The sequence below is a fragment of the Colletotrichum orchidophilum genome, assembly GCF_001831195.1.
Source record: "Colletotrichum orchidophilum strain IMI 309357 chromosome Unknown Scaffold_5.1, whole genome shotgun sequence".
Lineage (NCBI taxonomy): Eukaryota > Fungi > Ascomycota > Sordariomycetes > Glomerellales > Glomerellaceae > Colletotrichum > Colletotrichum orchidophilum.
The window spans coordinates 399,696-415,158 of NW_019172961.1; the positions used below are offsets into that span (position 1 = coordinate 399,696).

Consider the following 15,463-nt stretch of genomic DNA (forward strand, 5'->3'; position numbering starts at 1 on the left):
TTGGTATGAGGATACAATGACTCGATGAGGGTTGAGGACCATAGTTGCCACTTCTCCAACTCGGGGTCGGGAAGTCGTGGGTTCTCGACAAGCAAGGTCACGAGTTCTTAGCCAGTCAATGGTTGTCCTGGATTCGCAACTTTTCCAGGTTTCGCAGCGACGGGTTGTACTGGGCTGTTCTTGTATCATGTCAAATGTGTTGTTGAACAATCGCTTGTAAGCAACTGACAAGACCGTTGACTCGCGTGCTTGCATTGCGGCTCAAACAAGATCCTTTCGCTACCAGGAAGCTGCAATTGCCTCTAGCGTTTTTTCATGGTTGAATTAGACTAAAAACTTGGCTATAACTCGAAATTGCTTCTCTGACTACATTAGATCGAGCTCAATCATACGTCGGCGCTTAGCTACTAAGTACTCATCATGACCACATAGTGCTAATGGTGTGGATGAGGAGAGCCTGCTACATCGCCAGCCATCTCTCCAATCGGTACGAGCCCGACACGAATGTCAGCTTTTTATCAGATTCAATGGACACTGAGATTTGCGAGGACGGGTTGTGTTTTGGGGTGAAAAGCTTCTAAAGTAACTGTAACCAACGGATATTCGGCAGGGAGATGCTATTTCGACGGGACACCACGAGTCATTTGACCCTCTTCGAGTGATCTGAGGGGTAAATGCAGATTGATTGAGGTTCGGATGGCCCCGTCTCAATCGCAAGCGAGTTGGGATAAACTTTTCCGGTTATGAACTTTATTACTCTTCAATAACACAATCTCGGGCCACAAGGTATTGCTAACTACGTCTATCTTCCACCCCCGCAGCACCAATCACCAAATCTTAATCTAACCAAGTAAGAATGTAATCTTATATTCACCGCAGCATCAGTCTCGAGCTCTCGAATCATGAATGAGTGCCTGACTTCGCGTGATGCTTCCCACATAAGCGGGGATTTCTGGGGGAGCGCCTGTTACAAAAGGCTTCTTTCTCTCTACAGCCCTCTATGTTGACATACTTTCCAGAGACGGAACAGTATTCGTGGCCTCGGGGAAACCACTGTCTGATGTGTCGTTGGAGTTCACAGCGTTCGAGTCTACACTTGTCGCACCAGAAGGGCTGTTGTGGCTGGGATAACGATGGCGCATGGGTACATGTTCCGTCGCTCTGAGGCTCGGCGATGGTCGTCGTCGAGGTGATGATGGACTTGGAGTTTGGCAATGCGAATGATGATCGCCATGCCCATTCCTGGTCGTTGGGCCCCGGACGCCCTGTGGAGAGATGAACGCGGCCGTGGCGTCGTTGGTGGAGGCTATAGAAGTAACTGTTCACCAGACCGAGACATGTACCGTCGATGAGGTCGAGATGGTCGACAATCATGTGGTGCATTTCAGGTGGTAAGTCGATCATCATTAGCTTTTGACGAGGTTGCTTTCCATGCCGCGTCGAGCTTTTTACGGCTTTGTTTTCCGAGGCTTGTTGATGCGGCGGATACTTGACCTTTTGTAGGCAGACATGAGATATGCAAGTCGTAAGAACAAGGGAGCTCTTCTCTTTCTGATGAGCGGCGGAGCCATTGAGAAGTTGAAGTGTTGGGAAAGAGTGTGATTTCAGCGGACGAACTTGGATTGCATGCAACCTCGTTTCAATCATCTTTGTGATCTTGTCTCGGGCCTGCATATCGGTGATATCTGTGAATAGAGATTCGTCCATGGCCTTGCTTGGTGTATTGGGAGAATTTTGCCAACGTGGAACAGCCTTGGAAGACTTACGATATGATATAGGAATCCGTGGCAAACCAATCCGGAGATTATAAGCAGGCTCTTGCTATTTTACTCAATCCTTTCGGAGATAGCTAACCCCCACCCTCTACACAGGACAACAGGGCAAACGCGACACCACGAGGCAACCGCCGTGTGGCCCAATGAGAGTCATCATCACGATGTGTAGCCCATCATCACGTGTGATAGGAACTAAGCCTTCCCCGCCGATGCCAAGAAGGAGGAGACCGCCACGAGGATGGAACATCAGAAAGGCTGAAGTCTGCCTCGTGACCACCATCATGAAAAGCCTCATTGTGGTTCATAGCAACACTTGTAGTCTCTCCATTCAAGGTAATTTATTATACTTGGATGGTTTGCAGACTCATTTCCATTGGGACGTGATGGGTGCGTGGCCGCCATCATGATGCATGGAAATCATAACAAATTTGTTCAGAGAAGCTATACACCTTTCCACAGCCATGGAACGGATCAGAAGTGTCAAGGAGTACTCAATTGTTGGTTACCAAAGTGCGGCGGCGTTTCTCACCCATGAACCAGAGGCTGTGCGGCTGGGCCGGTCTAGACATCGTGAACATGTATAGTCTGGTGACACAAGGTCTCTTCCGGATATAGTTAGCGGGACGTTTACCTCACCCAGTCTTGTGGAACCGAAAGGAGGCATTGGACGTAGCCTGATGCAAATAGTCTAGTGCCCGAAAGTAGCCGAGTTTCGTGCCACTATCTAGACCATCCGGGTATTTCGATGAGTAGGATGAGCTTGCACTGATACGTCCATATTTTCCAGTCAGTATGCAGGAGTTGGCGACTTGGGTGTCGGTGTTGCAGTTGTGTTTGGCCGTTGAGGAGAATGGATGTATACATATAGATCAAATCTTCACGATGCTTGTGGATCAGCCAGTCATGTTGTTAAGGCTATCAATTGCTTCCATGTTGCTGCCCGGCCAGCCTAGAGACATTTTCTTCGCTGAAGGTACGGCCTCTGCTGCTCAGCTCAATATCTCCTGTCATGTCTAACGTCTTCTGCAACGCTGCTCAACCCCGAACTACCCCTAACCGTAATAGAACATCCCGTTTCTTCGTTTACGGCAGCGATACCATCTCCGATACCTCTCTAATTTGACTTCATTGCCCGGCTCGAAGGAGACCTCAGCCCGCGCCCGACGACTGGACGTCATATACCCAGTATTTTCGGCTCTGGCCTCTTCGAGAGCCTAGCAGCAGTCTGTCATCCCCAAGGGCTCAGAGAAATGGACGACCGTGGCAGACGACTTTGTCTGTGCTGATACTAGGCCACACTTCGTGACCATACTCAACATGATTATGGGCTTCCTCTTCTTGATTTTCTTCATCAGCCCCGTCGGCGGCGGTGCCATTGCGACCGGCTTGCTCAGCCTGTTCCCATTAATCGAAGGCGGTGCCGCAGTCGGTGCGGCCGTCTACAGCGTCGTCTACGACCCAGACAACGCCTTCATGACCGATTTCAGCACCCTCCTAGGTGCTGGGTTCAGCCGCGGCGGGTTCCAGAACGCCGCCAACTCAGGAGCATAATGCTTGTTTGTTACTTGTGCATTACCTTAATTAGGCTTGACAGCAGAGTGCGTATTTTGCAGCAAACGCTCGAGACCATTTTTTGACATCCTACCTACCTATCACGTCACCTGGTGACATGGGCACCTAGGGTATAGTAAGGTAGTTAGAGGTCTCAAAGACGATAATGTCAGAGAAAATAAAGGGACTGGACGCCTTGGGAGAACATCCCGGAAAAATGGACGCCCTTTTCAGCGCAGTGGAGTACGTAGGTACTTTCTTGAAAGTGAGGTGAGGAAGGAGTCAACGATTTACATCGGAGGTCTTGCCTTAGTTTTGGAAAATCTGTCCTTTGCCCTCTTCTCTGTCCTTCTCTTGGTTTCTTTTTTCAACCCGTCCATGATCTCCTAATTCATTGAGTCCTTCACCATTCAATATCACAAGGTTGAGCGTTGAGACGGATCAGGCAGGTTTACCATCGATCACGTGATCTATCTCCGACACCAACACGCGAGGTATAAAAAGTACCCGTCTACCTTCAAATATGTCGATTAGACCCCCCCTCTCCGAACGCAGTGTTGAACAGCTCAAACTTGGACTGCAGAAACTTCTGCAGCGTAACAACTCAGACTACACGCCAACCTTCAGAGACACCGAAACTCTGACGAGATTCTTCTCTTCCAACGTAAGGAGACACATGTGTTCACACACGGATAATGAATACCTCGGCGATGAGGGCGAGATCGACTTAGCCGAACGATTCGCCATTGTGCACGAGACTCGCACCACAATACTACATCATGAGTACACAAAGCACTTGAAGGCAAAGGCCGCTGCGCTCGAGAAACTGGAGGTCTGGGCGCATCTCATGGTCCTCAGCTTGCCGCGTCTACGAGAATTCGCATCGAAAGTGCAAAACGACCCCGAATTCATATTCGGTCTCCATCAAGCGTTCGAGAGCATGAACCAACTTTTGTGGTTCTGTAAGTATTGCCACTTTGACACCATGTTTCTCTTCATCTGTCCCCTTTCATTTCATATCCTGCAAACATTGGCTAACACGATGACAGTGAGAGCGCCACCCCCGAAGTGGGACAAGAAGAAGACTGGGATTATTCAACGCAAGGAGTCTGTGAGGGTCGCGGTACGTCAGCTCAGCATCCAGACTTCTGCGATGTGTATTCAGACTGTACTAATATTCAACCACGCTAGACCCTCGCCCGAGACCACGGAATATGTGTCCTTACAGGTAGTCTCAACTCCGAACGTTGTCACATTGTCCCATTCTGGACCCTCAATAGACCGAGCTGCATCAACGCAATAGATGCCGCCTACACAGTCTATGGTGTCGAACGCATGATGATCCTTCAAAAGAAACTCTGCGACGAGGACACAAATATTGTCGACTCCCCTTCCAACGTCATTACGTTGAGTCGATCGCTGCACAAATTTTGGGATCAGGGTCTTTTTGGCTTAGAGCCCGTCTGTCATCTTTTCGAAAAGGATAAGAAAGCAGCTGGCATCAACGAAGGAGAGGCCGACGAAGAAAGCGGCACCCCAGGTCCCTCGACGCCCTCGAAGCTAGGTGTCAAAAGATCAATTGACAGGATCGAGAAGTCACCTTCCAAGAAAACCAAGGGCCAAGAAAAAGAGGAAGCGAAGGAGGATATTGAGACCAAGGAGAAGACGATCGGTATCCGGATCCGATTTCATTGGCTACGTCGAACAACGGGCGTGACACCAGACACTCTCCCTAACGATATGGCTGCCCTACGACTGAAGTGGGACCCACGGAATCCGAGTGTTATCGTCCACGACGTCAATGGCCGGCCGCTCGATGATGGTCATCTCGTAGACATCTACGATATAGAGGATGCCAAAGCGCCAGACTTGCAAATTCTTCAACTGCAATGGGATGTTTTTCGCATGCACGCTTTGGCTGGAGGTGCAGACCCGAACATTTATGCCCCCGACTGGTACTACGACGAAGACGGCGGAAAGATCTTCGAACCTCCGCCAGAAAAGATTCAGGCTCTCCAGGCGATGGAAGCTCGGAAAGCCAGCACCGCCTCACCTCAAGGCTCCAAGCCGGTTGCTCATCTTCTTCAACCCACTCCTTCTGGCCAAGATGCCGTCAACACATCTAACACTGAGATGCCTCATGCGGAAAAGCCTTCTAGAATTGCAACAATCAAGCGCCATGCCAGTCGGCTTCTGCGTAGACGAGGACAAAATAACGACTCACAGGTTTCTGATTCAGCCCCTGGCAGTCACTCTCCCGCCAAGCTCCAAGTTGGTACAACAGTCGAGGCCGGTGCAGATCTGGATAGTCCCTCGAGCGAGAAAGAGAACACGTATAGAACGTTCCCCTCCAGCGAGCACCCAGATGAGAATTTGGATGAGAACAGAAAGCGCCCTCTCTCTACCGAAAATTTGAATGTACCAAGTGGCTCAGGTCGGCAAATGACACTGGCCCTCCGTCCTCGAGAAGAAGAAGATGCCTGAGTAGATGTCTTCGAAGAATGCGCGAAGCTGGTAGAGAATATCACGCCTGCTGTAGGACACGAAGATGATCTGGAAGGGCTTAAGGGTTTCCGTAGTATGATCTCGAGCCAAGGGGGTACATTACGAGGATAGACTAATAAATGAAGTATGGGAGACACATCTTTGTTCACTTGAGGTTGTTATAAGCCACTTTCTGCCAACTTCATACGCGCATTCCTGTGTGTTCTAACTCGTGAAATCACCAACTAGAGGTGATGGGAGGTTAAAAGCAGTCAAAACCCTGTTTAACCTCGAAGTTGGGCTTGTGGAGATGACGTCCTGAACTAGTTAAGAGATAGGATCGATGAACGGAGAATAAGTCATTCCGGCCGTTCAGCGATGTCTGACGCTCCACCATCGTCTCGTTCTCCCAGGATCCTCCATCGAAACTTCTCCCACAAAAGTCTCAATGCCCTCTTCCTTGCCCACCCCCGAAACAACGGCCTCTGTGCTGGGCACGACGCCCAGCTTGGCCGCCTCACTTGTAGTAAACGTGCCGTACTTGTCCACCTCATCATATTCTCCAAGATGCGCAACGGGGAACGCAAGGTTCGCAACCCAAAACAGAAGAAACGAAATCAGGAAACCAATGAAGAAGGCAATGTAGTAAAGCTCATAGACCGTATCAGACGCCCTCGCACCGACGTCCTTGTCCGCGCTCGCAATCAACCCGCCAATCGTCGGCGCCCACCCGGCGACCCAGCACGGAATCACCCTCCAGTTCACGCCGTGCCAGTACCAGTAGTCTGAGCCCTCCGGGTGGAACAGGTGCGACAGCTTGACCCGCTGCCGGCGCAGGACAAAGTAGTCGCAGACCATGACGCCCATGATTGGGGCGAGGAAGACGGCAAAGGAGTTGAGGACGGCGACAAAGGTAGCGGCCTCGTTGATGAGCTGCCAGGGCTGGATGACCCACGCGGCAAAGAAGGTGATGAGGGCGCCGCGGCGGATGTCAATATAGCGTGGGAACAGGCCGGCGAGGTCGATACCGCCGGCCACAGCGTTGGAGCACACGTTTTCAAACATGGAGGTGAAGGCGAAGGCGAGGGCTAGGAAGAAGACTGCGGCACGAGACCCGGATGACCCTTCGCCATCTGGCGGCAAGATTAGTATATTCGTCACCAAGAAGAAGAAGAAGAAGAAGAGAGAAAAAAAGGCCGAGTGACAAGTGTTCAAACTTACGATCCATCATAACCATCAACAGGTCAGGCGGGTTCCAATAAATCTGTCCATAAATCTTCTGACAGGCGGCGGTGGTCACCAACCCCCCCAGGCAGACTAGGACGCCGGTGACCCAGTACACCGACACCGTGCCGATGATGTAGTCCCTCTTGTTCTTGGAGTACCGCGAAAAATCGCTGCTATTCGTCATGCCCGCGGCCTTGCCCCCGATGGCCTGGTTGATGCCCGCCATCATCAGCCACGAGGCGCTCCACCGGGACGAGGCGGAGACCTTTTCGCCCTGGTAGAAGACGGGGCCGACGCCCCGCGCCACGGCGACGGACCAGGCGAGAAGGGCGAGCATGCCCGCGCCGCAGGCGACGGAGGACACGAAGAAGGGCTTTTTGAAGCGCTCTGGGCGGATGAAGAGGAAAGGTAGCGAGACGGCCCAAAAGACGATGAAGCCGATCAGCTCGTAGGTCGTCGTCGGGGTGCTCGCGCTCAGCGTGTTTGCTATCTTGGCGAAGGAGGGCCAGATGGCGGTGATGCAGACGCTGGGAGAAGTATGGTCAGTCTTAAACTCCGGTGGGGGAGAGAGTTAAGCGTACGTTACCAGTTTACCTCCATTCCAACCTATTCAAAGTGGAAAAGTCAATCTTCCTCTTGAGAAGTGGGGGTTTCTAGAGACAAAGTTCACTCACACTGGAGAGCGGTCCAGATAAAGTTGAGCAAAATGCGCTGCAACAACGGGATGTAACTCGCTCTGAACCCCCAGGTGTATCTGTTCTGGACGGTGAAGCCAATGTGCCAGGTGAGACCGCACCAGGCCACGAAGATTGCGAAAAGGCAGCAGAGAGCGCGAGAGACGACGATGACGGCCATGGCCTGGCCTACGGAGAGCCCCTGGGTGAGGAACGTGTTGGGGGTCTGCCATGTCGCGACATTGAGAGACGATCTGTTTTTTGAGAGCAAAAAGTTGGTCAACATCGGGCAAAGTCTTTTACTCTGTTCCATCGTCCCAAGTGCAAACGACAAGAACTTACAAAGACCAAGAGCCAAAGAAGTTGAACCAGCCCCAGGTGCGGCGGGAGGGCGGCAGAGGAATGAGGTCGCGGTTCGACCAGGCGCTGACTTCTTCGTGCCGTGACTCGTCCGACTTGAGGGTCACGGCCTCTTTGATCCTGCGCGCCGTACTGTTTGCCATGGCTACTGTGGCAGATGGACAATCGCAGGTATTTGCGTTTGCGAATATACCTGTTGAATATCCCTCGTTTCGTCGTTTCGAGCCCATGGGAGGATGTGCTCCAACGTATATATAAGGTAGCACAGCATCTTATCTCCAAACCCTTGCAATGACCCCGTTCTCCTGTGATTCTCAAACTTGACGAGAGAAATACTGTCTTCGGCCAAAGGCATGTGCTACCTTATCCGACTTGCATGTCGGAGCCACGTCCGGTGGCAGTTTTCCGGGGCACGCCCGTATTCGTCCCCATTTTCTCGACCACTTCAGCTTTGAATAGAGCCAATAACTCGGCGGCTTTCCGAGTATCGAATGACTTGTAAACGAATTTGTCCACCCCAAAGCGGCCTTGATGTAACCCATCTTCCCGGCCAACTCTACCCCCTCGATGCCGATGATAAGCATGCGGATTAGTGGAGCATTCCCCGCCGGTGATATGCCGGTTGATAAGAAAATTGTGGGCGATCAACTCGAATTCGAGCTCGGGCACAGTGATGGAATGTCCCCAGTAGAACGAGTCCATGTCCGGTAAGAGCCAGAAGGCTGGAAATGCTGCATGTGAGCTATTGTTGAAAGCGATCACTGATAGGATCAAGGCCGCATGGAGGGAGGGAGTGGACATAATCTCTCCGGAATCCGGGGCTGAAATGTCGGCGTCTGCCCGATGCCGGCGGCGCGTCGGAGAACGTCCGATATAGTTCAGTTGAGTGTCATGCACATCACCCACTCACATCCTTGGGGACAGCTTCGTTGCTGTGCCTCATATAGCCATTCATCTTTGGCAGCGGTTCTCGTGATGCAAGTCTACTGAATTCTTAGAGTTAAGGAAAACAAGTTGAGCAGTCACCATCATCGGTCCCTTGACAGAAAAAATGACATTTCCTACGTTGAGAATAGGCGTCGACGTCGGCGGGTAAGCTTCATCACCCCACCACTCCAAAATCCTTCTATTCAACAACTCTCAACTCACACAAAGCAAACAAAACAAGCACAAACACAGATGGAGTCATCCTCGACCCGACAGACGCATCCTCCGCCTCGCGCGGCATCCTCGCCACCCAAAAGACTCCCACGACCCCCGACCCAAGCGACGGCATCAACGCCGTCATCTCCAAAATGTTTACCGCCTCCTCCGTCGACCCGTCCCGCGTCGCGAGCGTCACAATCGGGACAACCCACTTCATCAACGCCGTCGTCGAACAGGACGCAACCCGCCTCGCCCCCGTCGCCGTGATTCGCCTCTGCGGTCCCTTCTCCGCCAGCATCCCCGCCGGCGTCGACTGGCCCCCGGCCCTCCGCGCCATCATCTGCGCCCACCGCGGCCTCGTCGACGGGGGGCTCGAAATCGACGGGGACCTCATCGCCGAGCTGGACGAGGACGCCGTCCGGCGCGAGGCAGAGGTCATCCGCGCCAAGGGGATCCGCAGCGTCGTGGTCGTGGGCATCTTTAGCCCCGTCGACGTCGTGCACCAGCAGGAAGAGAGGGCCGCGGCCATCATCCGCGAAACCTACCCAGCCGCCGACATCGTCTTGTCAAAGGACGTGGCCAACATTGGCTTCCTGGAGCGCGAAAACGCCGCCATCCTCAACGCGTCCATCCTCCCCTTTGCCCGGCGCACGATCCGCTCCTTTCAGCGTGCCGTCACGCGCCTCGGTCTCGCGTGTCCCGTCTTTGTGACGCAAAACGACGGCACCATCCTGCCGGCTGCCGCGGCGGCGCGGTTGCCCATCAGGACGTTCTCCAGCGGCCCGACGAACAGCATGCGTGGCGCGGCGTTTCTGACGAGACGGCAGCAGCAGCAGCACCAGCACCTCGGCGAGGAGACGGGGCCGATGATGGTCGTCGATATCGGCGGGACGACGACGGACGTGGGGCTGTTGCTGGGAAATGGGTTCCCGCGACAGGCGGCAGCGTATAGCGAGATTGCGGGGGTGCGGACCAACTTCTCGTACCCGGATGTGAAGAGCATCGGGCTCGGGGGCGGGTCCATTGTGAAGAAGAATGAGGCTGGTGAATTGGTGATTGGGCCGCAGAGCGTGGGGTACCAGATCCAGACAAAGGCCCTCGTCTTTGGAGGCGACGTGGCGACGGCCACGGACTACACCGTGCTGGCGGACCCGGACGCCGTTGACATTGGAGATCGTTCTCTGCTCGAGGGCGCGAGCCACCACCGCCATCTCGCGGCCGACGTGCCCGCGTTCAAGGCCAAGGTGAGGGCGATGCTGGAGCGGATCGTGGACACGATGAAGACGTCGCCCGAGGACATACCCGTCGTGCTCGTGGGCGGAGGGGCCGTCATCGCGCCGGATACGTTGAGGGGTGCGAGCAGGGTCGTCAAGCCGGCGTGGTCTGGCGTCGCGAATGCCATTGGGGCCGCGACGGCGAGGGTCAGCGGCGTCGTGGACTCGATTGAGAGCACCGAGGCCAAGAGCGCGGCCGAGGTTGTGGAGGCCTTGTCGCGGAGGGCTGTGGACAGAGCCGTTGCGAATGGGGCTTTGCGGGAGAGTGTTTCCATTGCCGAGGTGGAAAGTTTTCCTTTGCAGGTATGTTTTTATTCTTCTTCTTGGCATCAATGTCAAGTACGAGAGAGAGACATGAGGCAGAGCTGACTGTATGTTTTGTTTTTTTGAAAGTATATTGCAAACAAGTCCCGGGTCATTATCAAAGCTGTCGGCGATTTTGACTTCTCCAGGTCGGCATCCATGGACGCAACCGAAATCCCGGACGACGTCGAGCGCAGCGACGATGAGCCACTCAGACCACTAGCGACAACTCAAGGAGAGAAGAGCTCATCGCCGCAGTCACTGGTTTACACAAAGGAGTACATTGACTCTTACAAGCCCAAGATCCTCGACCGCCAGTGGCACCTGTCCGAGACGGACCTCGACTGGATCACGATAGGCTGCTACATCCTCGGCACGGGAGGCGGCGGTTCACCGTACCAACACATGCTGCGTCTCCGCGAGATGATGCGCGCCGGTGCCACAGTCAAGATTGTCTCTCCGCGGGACCTCAAGGACGACGACATTGTAGCCTGCGGCGGCGGGAAAGGGTCCCCGCAGGTGTCCATCGAGAAGCCGTACGGTGATGAGTAAGTTCCCATCCCAATCCATTGTTTTTTCAAAAGACGAGGAAGCGTGCTAAGCTGTCTGCTTTTTTTTTTTTTTTTAATAGGATCATGGAGTCGCAGCGGGAGCTCTACGCATACCTCAAGACGAAGCCGACCGCCGTGATATCCCTCGAGATAGGAGGCGGCAATGGTCTCCAAGGCCTCATCCTCGGCGCCAGCACGAACCTCGACGTTCCCACAATCGACGGCGACTGGATGGGTCGCGCATATCCCATCTCTCACCAGACGACCCCGGTGGTATTCGAGAAGAAGGCCACAATGATCCCGTCATGTATATCAGACGGGAATGGCAGAATCATGGTACAGTCTTTTATCTGGCTCCTCCTTCACCCTCAACTGTTTACCAACACTCTCTACCCCAAATTACACTCACTCACAATGAACGATGGAAATCCCATTCAACTAACCCGGGGACGAACAACACGCAGCTCATGACAAAAGCCCGCACAGAGCTTGATGCAGAACGCGCCTTCCGCGCCGCCCTCTCGCAGATGGGCTCCCACGTCGGTTGCGCAAAGGGCCCCGTCAGCGGCCGCGACACCAAGTCGTGGGTCGTCGAGAACACCGTGTCGCTCTCCTGGCGCATCGGCCGTGCTGTCGCGATGTCGCGGTGCACCAACGCCGTCGACGCGGTCGCCGAGGCCGTCGTCGAGGTGGTTGGCGGGGAAGAGTCGGCGAGAGTGCTATTCAGGGGTAAGATTGTGGGCGTGGAGAGAGTTACGAGAATGGGGCATGCTTATGGTGAGGTTATCATCGAGGGGTATGCTACTGCTTCCGCTGCTGCTTCGTCTCGGCTGGAGGGGAGAAATAGTGACGGCGGTAGTGGCGAGGCGGTTGAGAGGTTGGTTATACCGTTCAAAAACGAAAACATTCTCGCGAAAAAGGTTGATGCCAGCGGAAAGGAAGATGTAAGACTTTGTTGCTCCCCCCAACCCTCCTACCACATAAGAGAACAGAAAAGAGTACACGGCAACGCAACTGACAAAATTTCTCGACTAGATTCTGGCAATTGTCCCAGACCTAGTGTGCGTCCTTGATGCGCAAAACGGCGAGGCCCTCGGCACGCAAGAGTACCGCTACGGACTACTCGTCGTGGTGCTCGGCATCACGGCGTCCGAAAAATGGACTTCCACGGCGCGGGGCATCGAGATTGGCGGGCCAAAGGGGTTCGGTATGAATGATTTGGAGTACGTGCCTCTCGGAACGTTCAAGAAGCCCCGGAGCGTAATTGACGAGTTTGGGGGGGCCTCCTGAGGCTCTGAATATCGTGCTGCCAATGCGGCTTCCGAAAATGGTTCCATTATGGGTCGAGGGTTTGCTCTCCATCTCCGGTTTCGGGTGAACTTGAACTTCATCCTTGCACATCGCAATCAGCCATCAAGAGCTTGATTCGGTGGTGGCTTGTACAGAGCCTGCTGGACACGATGTCGGCCTTGATGTGCCTAGGCATCAGATATAGCCGTTCAGCAGCAGGAGAATGAATAAACTTCTGGGGAAAAGCCTCAATGATCCCTATTGCCTGCCTCGTATATTAAATTTGTCACGGCGAATTCGGCCCATGACCGCACGTTCAAGTTGAAAAGCTCTCAGGGCCCACGCGAGCCCGCACGCGTGTCCTGGTAATGAGTGAAGAACGACAGGGGTTTGAACGTCGAACCGTTGCATTTCGTGCCGGGGTGTGATACCTAGCGCAAGTCGACCCAAGCACACCCAAGGCGCCCAAGAAACGGAACATGGTGTGTTGGGGTCGTCTCCAAGTCGTCGGAACTTGCAATACCGCGCCGTCAAAGCTACCTATCACGTTGACGGACGAGAGGAAGAGGGGTTGCGTCAGAGAGAAAACCACGCCGTTGTCGGTTCATGCGGGAGCAGCCGGAAGCCGTGGGTGTGAGACTGGGAGACATTGGAGAGAGAAAAGACAATCACGCAATCGAAGGAGAATATGTCGGTTCTCGAGGAAGCAAGGAGTGAAGGCGGAGACGAAAAGTTTCTTTTGGGGAACAGAACTTCCCGGTGCGGCAGTCACAGGCCCGGCGCTGCGGGGGGCCCACGTTGTCGTCGATTTGACCCCCGATCGGCAGGCCCCACACCCAGAGTGTCTCGCGTCATCGGACGGCCATTGCAATAATTGCGATATGGGCGGGCCTGAGCACGCCATTTGTTGCGTCGAGCTCGACAGCAACCACAAATCCCAACGGCTTGGTCAGACGGCTTTATTAACATTTTATATACGTATATGTAATGAGGGGTAGATAAATCAGATAAAACAAATTTCCTTCGCCTCCAAATATCCTACGTCCATGTAAATAAACTCACCCGGCCATCTCCTCTACCTTTCTTTTCCCTTCCTTTCGCTTTGATACCTCCACCCAAAACACTCAGTCACCAATTGATACCCCCCCCCCTCCCACATCTTCACAACATGGCGCCGGGTGCCCTTATTGACGAGCCAGTCCAGCCCTCCCAGGGTCCCTGGAAGGGCAAGAACGACGATGCTCCCAGAAACATCTTCCCCGATGGTATCCGCACCTCGGGACAGCACAACCCCATCTACGAGGCCCTCAAGCCTTACGCCGAGTTCCCCAAGGAGATTTCTGGCCCGACGGTCTGGCACAAGGAGGAGTTTGAGCAGCAGCCCGACAAGTGGACGCACCGCTTCACTCCCGAAGAGGTCGAGGAGCTCGGCCGCACATCAGACGCCTTTATCGCCAGCAACACCCCTCTGACCGGTATTTCAAAGGTACGTAGCAAGAGAAAAGAATGAGCAGAAGAAAAAGATAAAAAAAAAGAAAAGAGAGAAGGTCATTCACTCGAGCGTACGTACTAACGCAAAACACCAGAGCAACTTCCCGCTCCCGACACTAGGAAAGCGCCTGACCGACCTCCGCAAGGACCTCATCGACGGAAAGGGCTTCGTGCTCTTCAAAGGCTTCCCGGCCAACGAATGGGGCCCTCACAAAACGGCCGTCGGCTACATGGGCCTCGGCACCTACCTGGGCTACTTTGTCTCGCAAAACGGCCGCGGCCACGTGCTGGGCCACGTAAAGGACGTCGGCGACGACCCGACCCAGATCGACAAGGTGCGCATCTACCGCACCACGGCCCGCCAATTCTTCCACGCCGACGACGGCGACCTCGTCGGCCTCCTCTGCGTCCAGCGCTCCGCCGAGGGCGGCGAGAGCGACCTCGTCAGCATCCACGCCGTCTGGAACGAGCTCCAACGCGCACACCCGGACGTCGCCGAGACCCTCACCAAGCCCATCTGGTACTTTGACCGCAAGGGCGAGGTATCTGAAGGCCAGCAGGAGTGGACGAAGCAGCCCGTCTTCTACATTGAGAACGGGGGCCAGCGCCGCGTGTACTGCAAGTGGGATCCCTACTACGTGCGGTCCCTGACGCGCTTCTCGGACAAGGGCGTCATCCCGCCGCTGAGCGAGGAGCAGCAGCACGCGCTCAGGACGCTCGAGGACACGTGCCAGAAGCTGGCGCTGCACATGATTCTCGAGGTGGGCGACATCCAGTTCCTGAGCAACGCGCACCTGCTGCACGCGCGGACGGCGTACGTCGACCACCCCCACCCGGCGCCGCGTCGCCACCTGCTCCGCTTGTGGCTTTCGACGCCCGAAATCGAGGGCGGGTGGGTGCTGCCGTTCCCCGACAGCAAGGAGCTGAAGCGCGGCGGCATTCAGGTGAACAATGTTCCTCCGCGCGCGCCGCTGGATGCCGAATAGAGGACCTCGCAGACGGACCAGGGTTTGGGTCTGATGGGGTTGGGTTAGCTTTGATGCATTGTATTTAGAGCGTTGGTTGTGAGGATGGAGAGAAGATAGCATGTGGCCTGTCCGCAATGAGACGAGACGGATGAACTGCTTCAAGGGGAGATCGGCGAGATAGCCGCATAGAAATCTTCCACAGACATAGCTTTGAGCTGCCAGACATGAATAAAAAAATAAAAAATCTGGAACCAAGAATGAGGCCATCATGGGATGAGAAGACGAAGCATAAAGTGAGGCCTTTTAGCGCATAAGCGAGCTCAAGACGATAAAGCGAGAGACCTGGGAGAATGTGAGAGTGGGAGACTG

General features: G+C 54.4%; 6 protein-coding genes across 6 annotated transcripts; 4 read left to right on the top strand and 2 right to left on the bottom strand.

The window, feature by feature from the left end:
• Positions 1-900: 900 nt before the first annotated feature.
• Positions 901-1,674, bottom strand: CORC01_01035 (uncharacterized protein; the record flags this gene model as incomplete). Its single annotated transcript, XM_022612691.1, has 1 exon — positions 901-1,674. The coding sequence occupies one exon, from the start codon at positions 1,672-1,674 to the stop codon at positions 901-903; it is 774 nt and encodes a 257-aa protein (XP_022480852.1).
• Positions 1,675-3,092: 1,418 nt separating this feature from the next.
• CORC01_01036 (glycosyl hydrolase family 18) lies at positions 3,093-3,326 on the top strand (the record flags this gene model as incomplete). The annotated part of the gene is made up of 1 exon (XM_022612692.1): positions 3,093-3,326. The coding sequence occupies one exon, from the start codon at positions 3,093-3,095 to the stop codon at positions 3,324-3,326; it is 234 nt and encodes a 77-aa protein (XP_022480853.1).
• Positions 3,327-3,543: 217 nt separating this feature from the next.
• CORC01_01037 (uncharacterized protein) lies at positions 3,544-5,810 on the top strand (the record flags this gene model as incomplete). Its single annotated transcript, XM_022612693.1, has 4 exons — positions 3,544-3,569; positions 3,882-4,288; positions 4,376-4,449; positions 4,518-5,810. The coding sequence occupies 4 exons, from the start codon at positions 3,544-3,546 to the stop codon at positions 5,808-5,810; spliced, it is 1,800 nt and encodes a 599-aa protein (XP_022480854.1).
• Positions 5,811-6,182: 372 nt separating this feature from the next.
• On the bottom strand, positions 6,183-8,214 carry CORC01_01038 (NCS1 nucleoside transporter; the record flags this gene model as incomplete). The annotated part of the gene is made up of 5 exons (XM_022612694.1): positions 6,183-6,943; positions 7,032-7,564; positions 7,619-7,643; positions 7,712-7,965; positions 8,054-8,214. The coding sequence occupies 5 exons, from the start codon at positions 8,212-8,214 to the stop codon at positions 6,183-6,185; spliced, it is 1,734 nt and encodes a 577-aa protein (XP_022480855.1).
• Positions 8,215-9,122: 908 nt separating this feature from the next.
• Positions 9,123-12,635, top strand: CORC01_01039 (uncharacterized protein; the record flags this gene model as incomplete). The annotated part of the gene is made up of 6 exons (XM_022612695.1): positions 9,123-9,163; positions 9,240-10,794; positions 10,885-11,342; positions 11,426-11,681; positions 11,810-12,289; positions 12,381-12,635. The coding sequence occupies 6 exons, from the start codon at positions 9,123-9,125 to the stop codon at positions 12,633-12,635; spliced, it is 3,045 nt and encodes a 1,014-aa protein (XP_022480856.1).
• A 1,168-nt stretch (positions 12,636-13,803) lies between these two features.
• Positions 13,804-15,112, top strand: CORC01_01040 (TfdA family Taurine catabolism dioxygenase TauD; the record flags this gene model as incomplete). Its single annotated transcript, XM_022612696.1, has 2 exons — positions 13,804-14,121; positions 14,222-15,112. The coding sequence occupies 2 exons, from the start codon at positions 13,804-13,806 to the stop codon at positions 15,110-15,112; spliced, it is 1,209 nt and encodes a 402-aa protein (XP_022480857.1).
• Between the last annotated feature and the right edge of the window lie 351 nt (positions 15,113-15,463).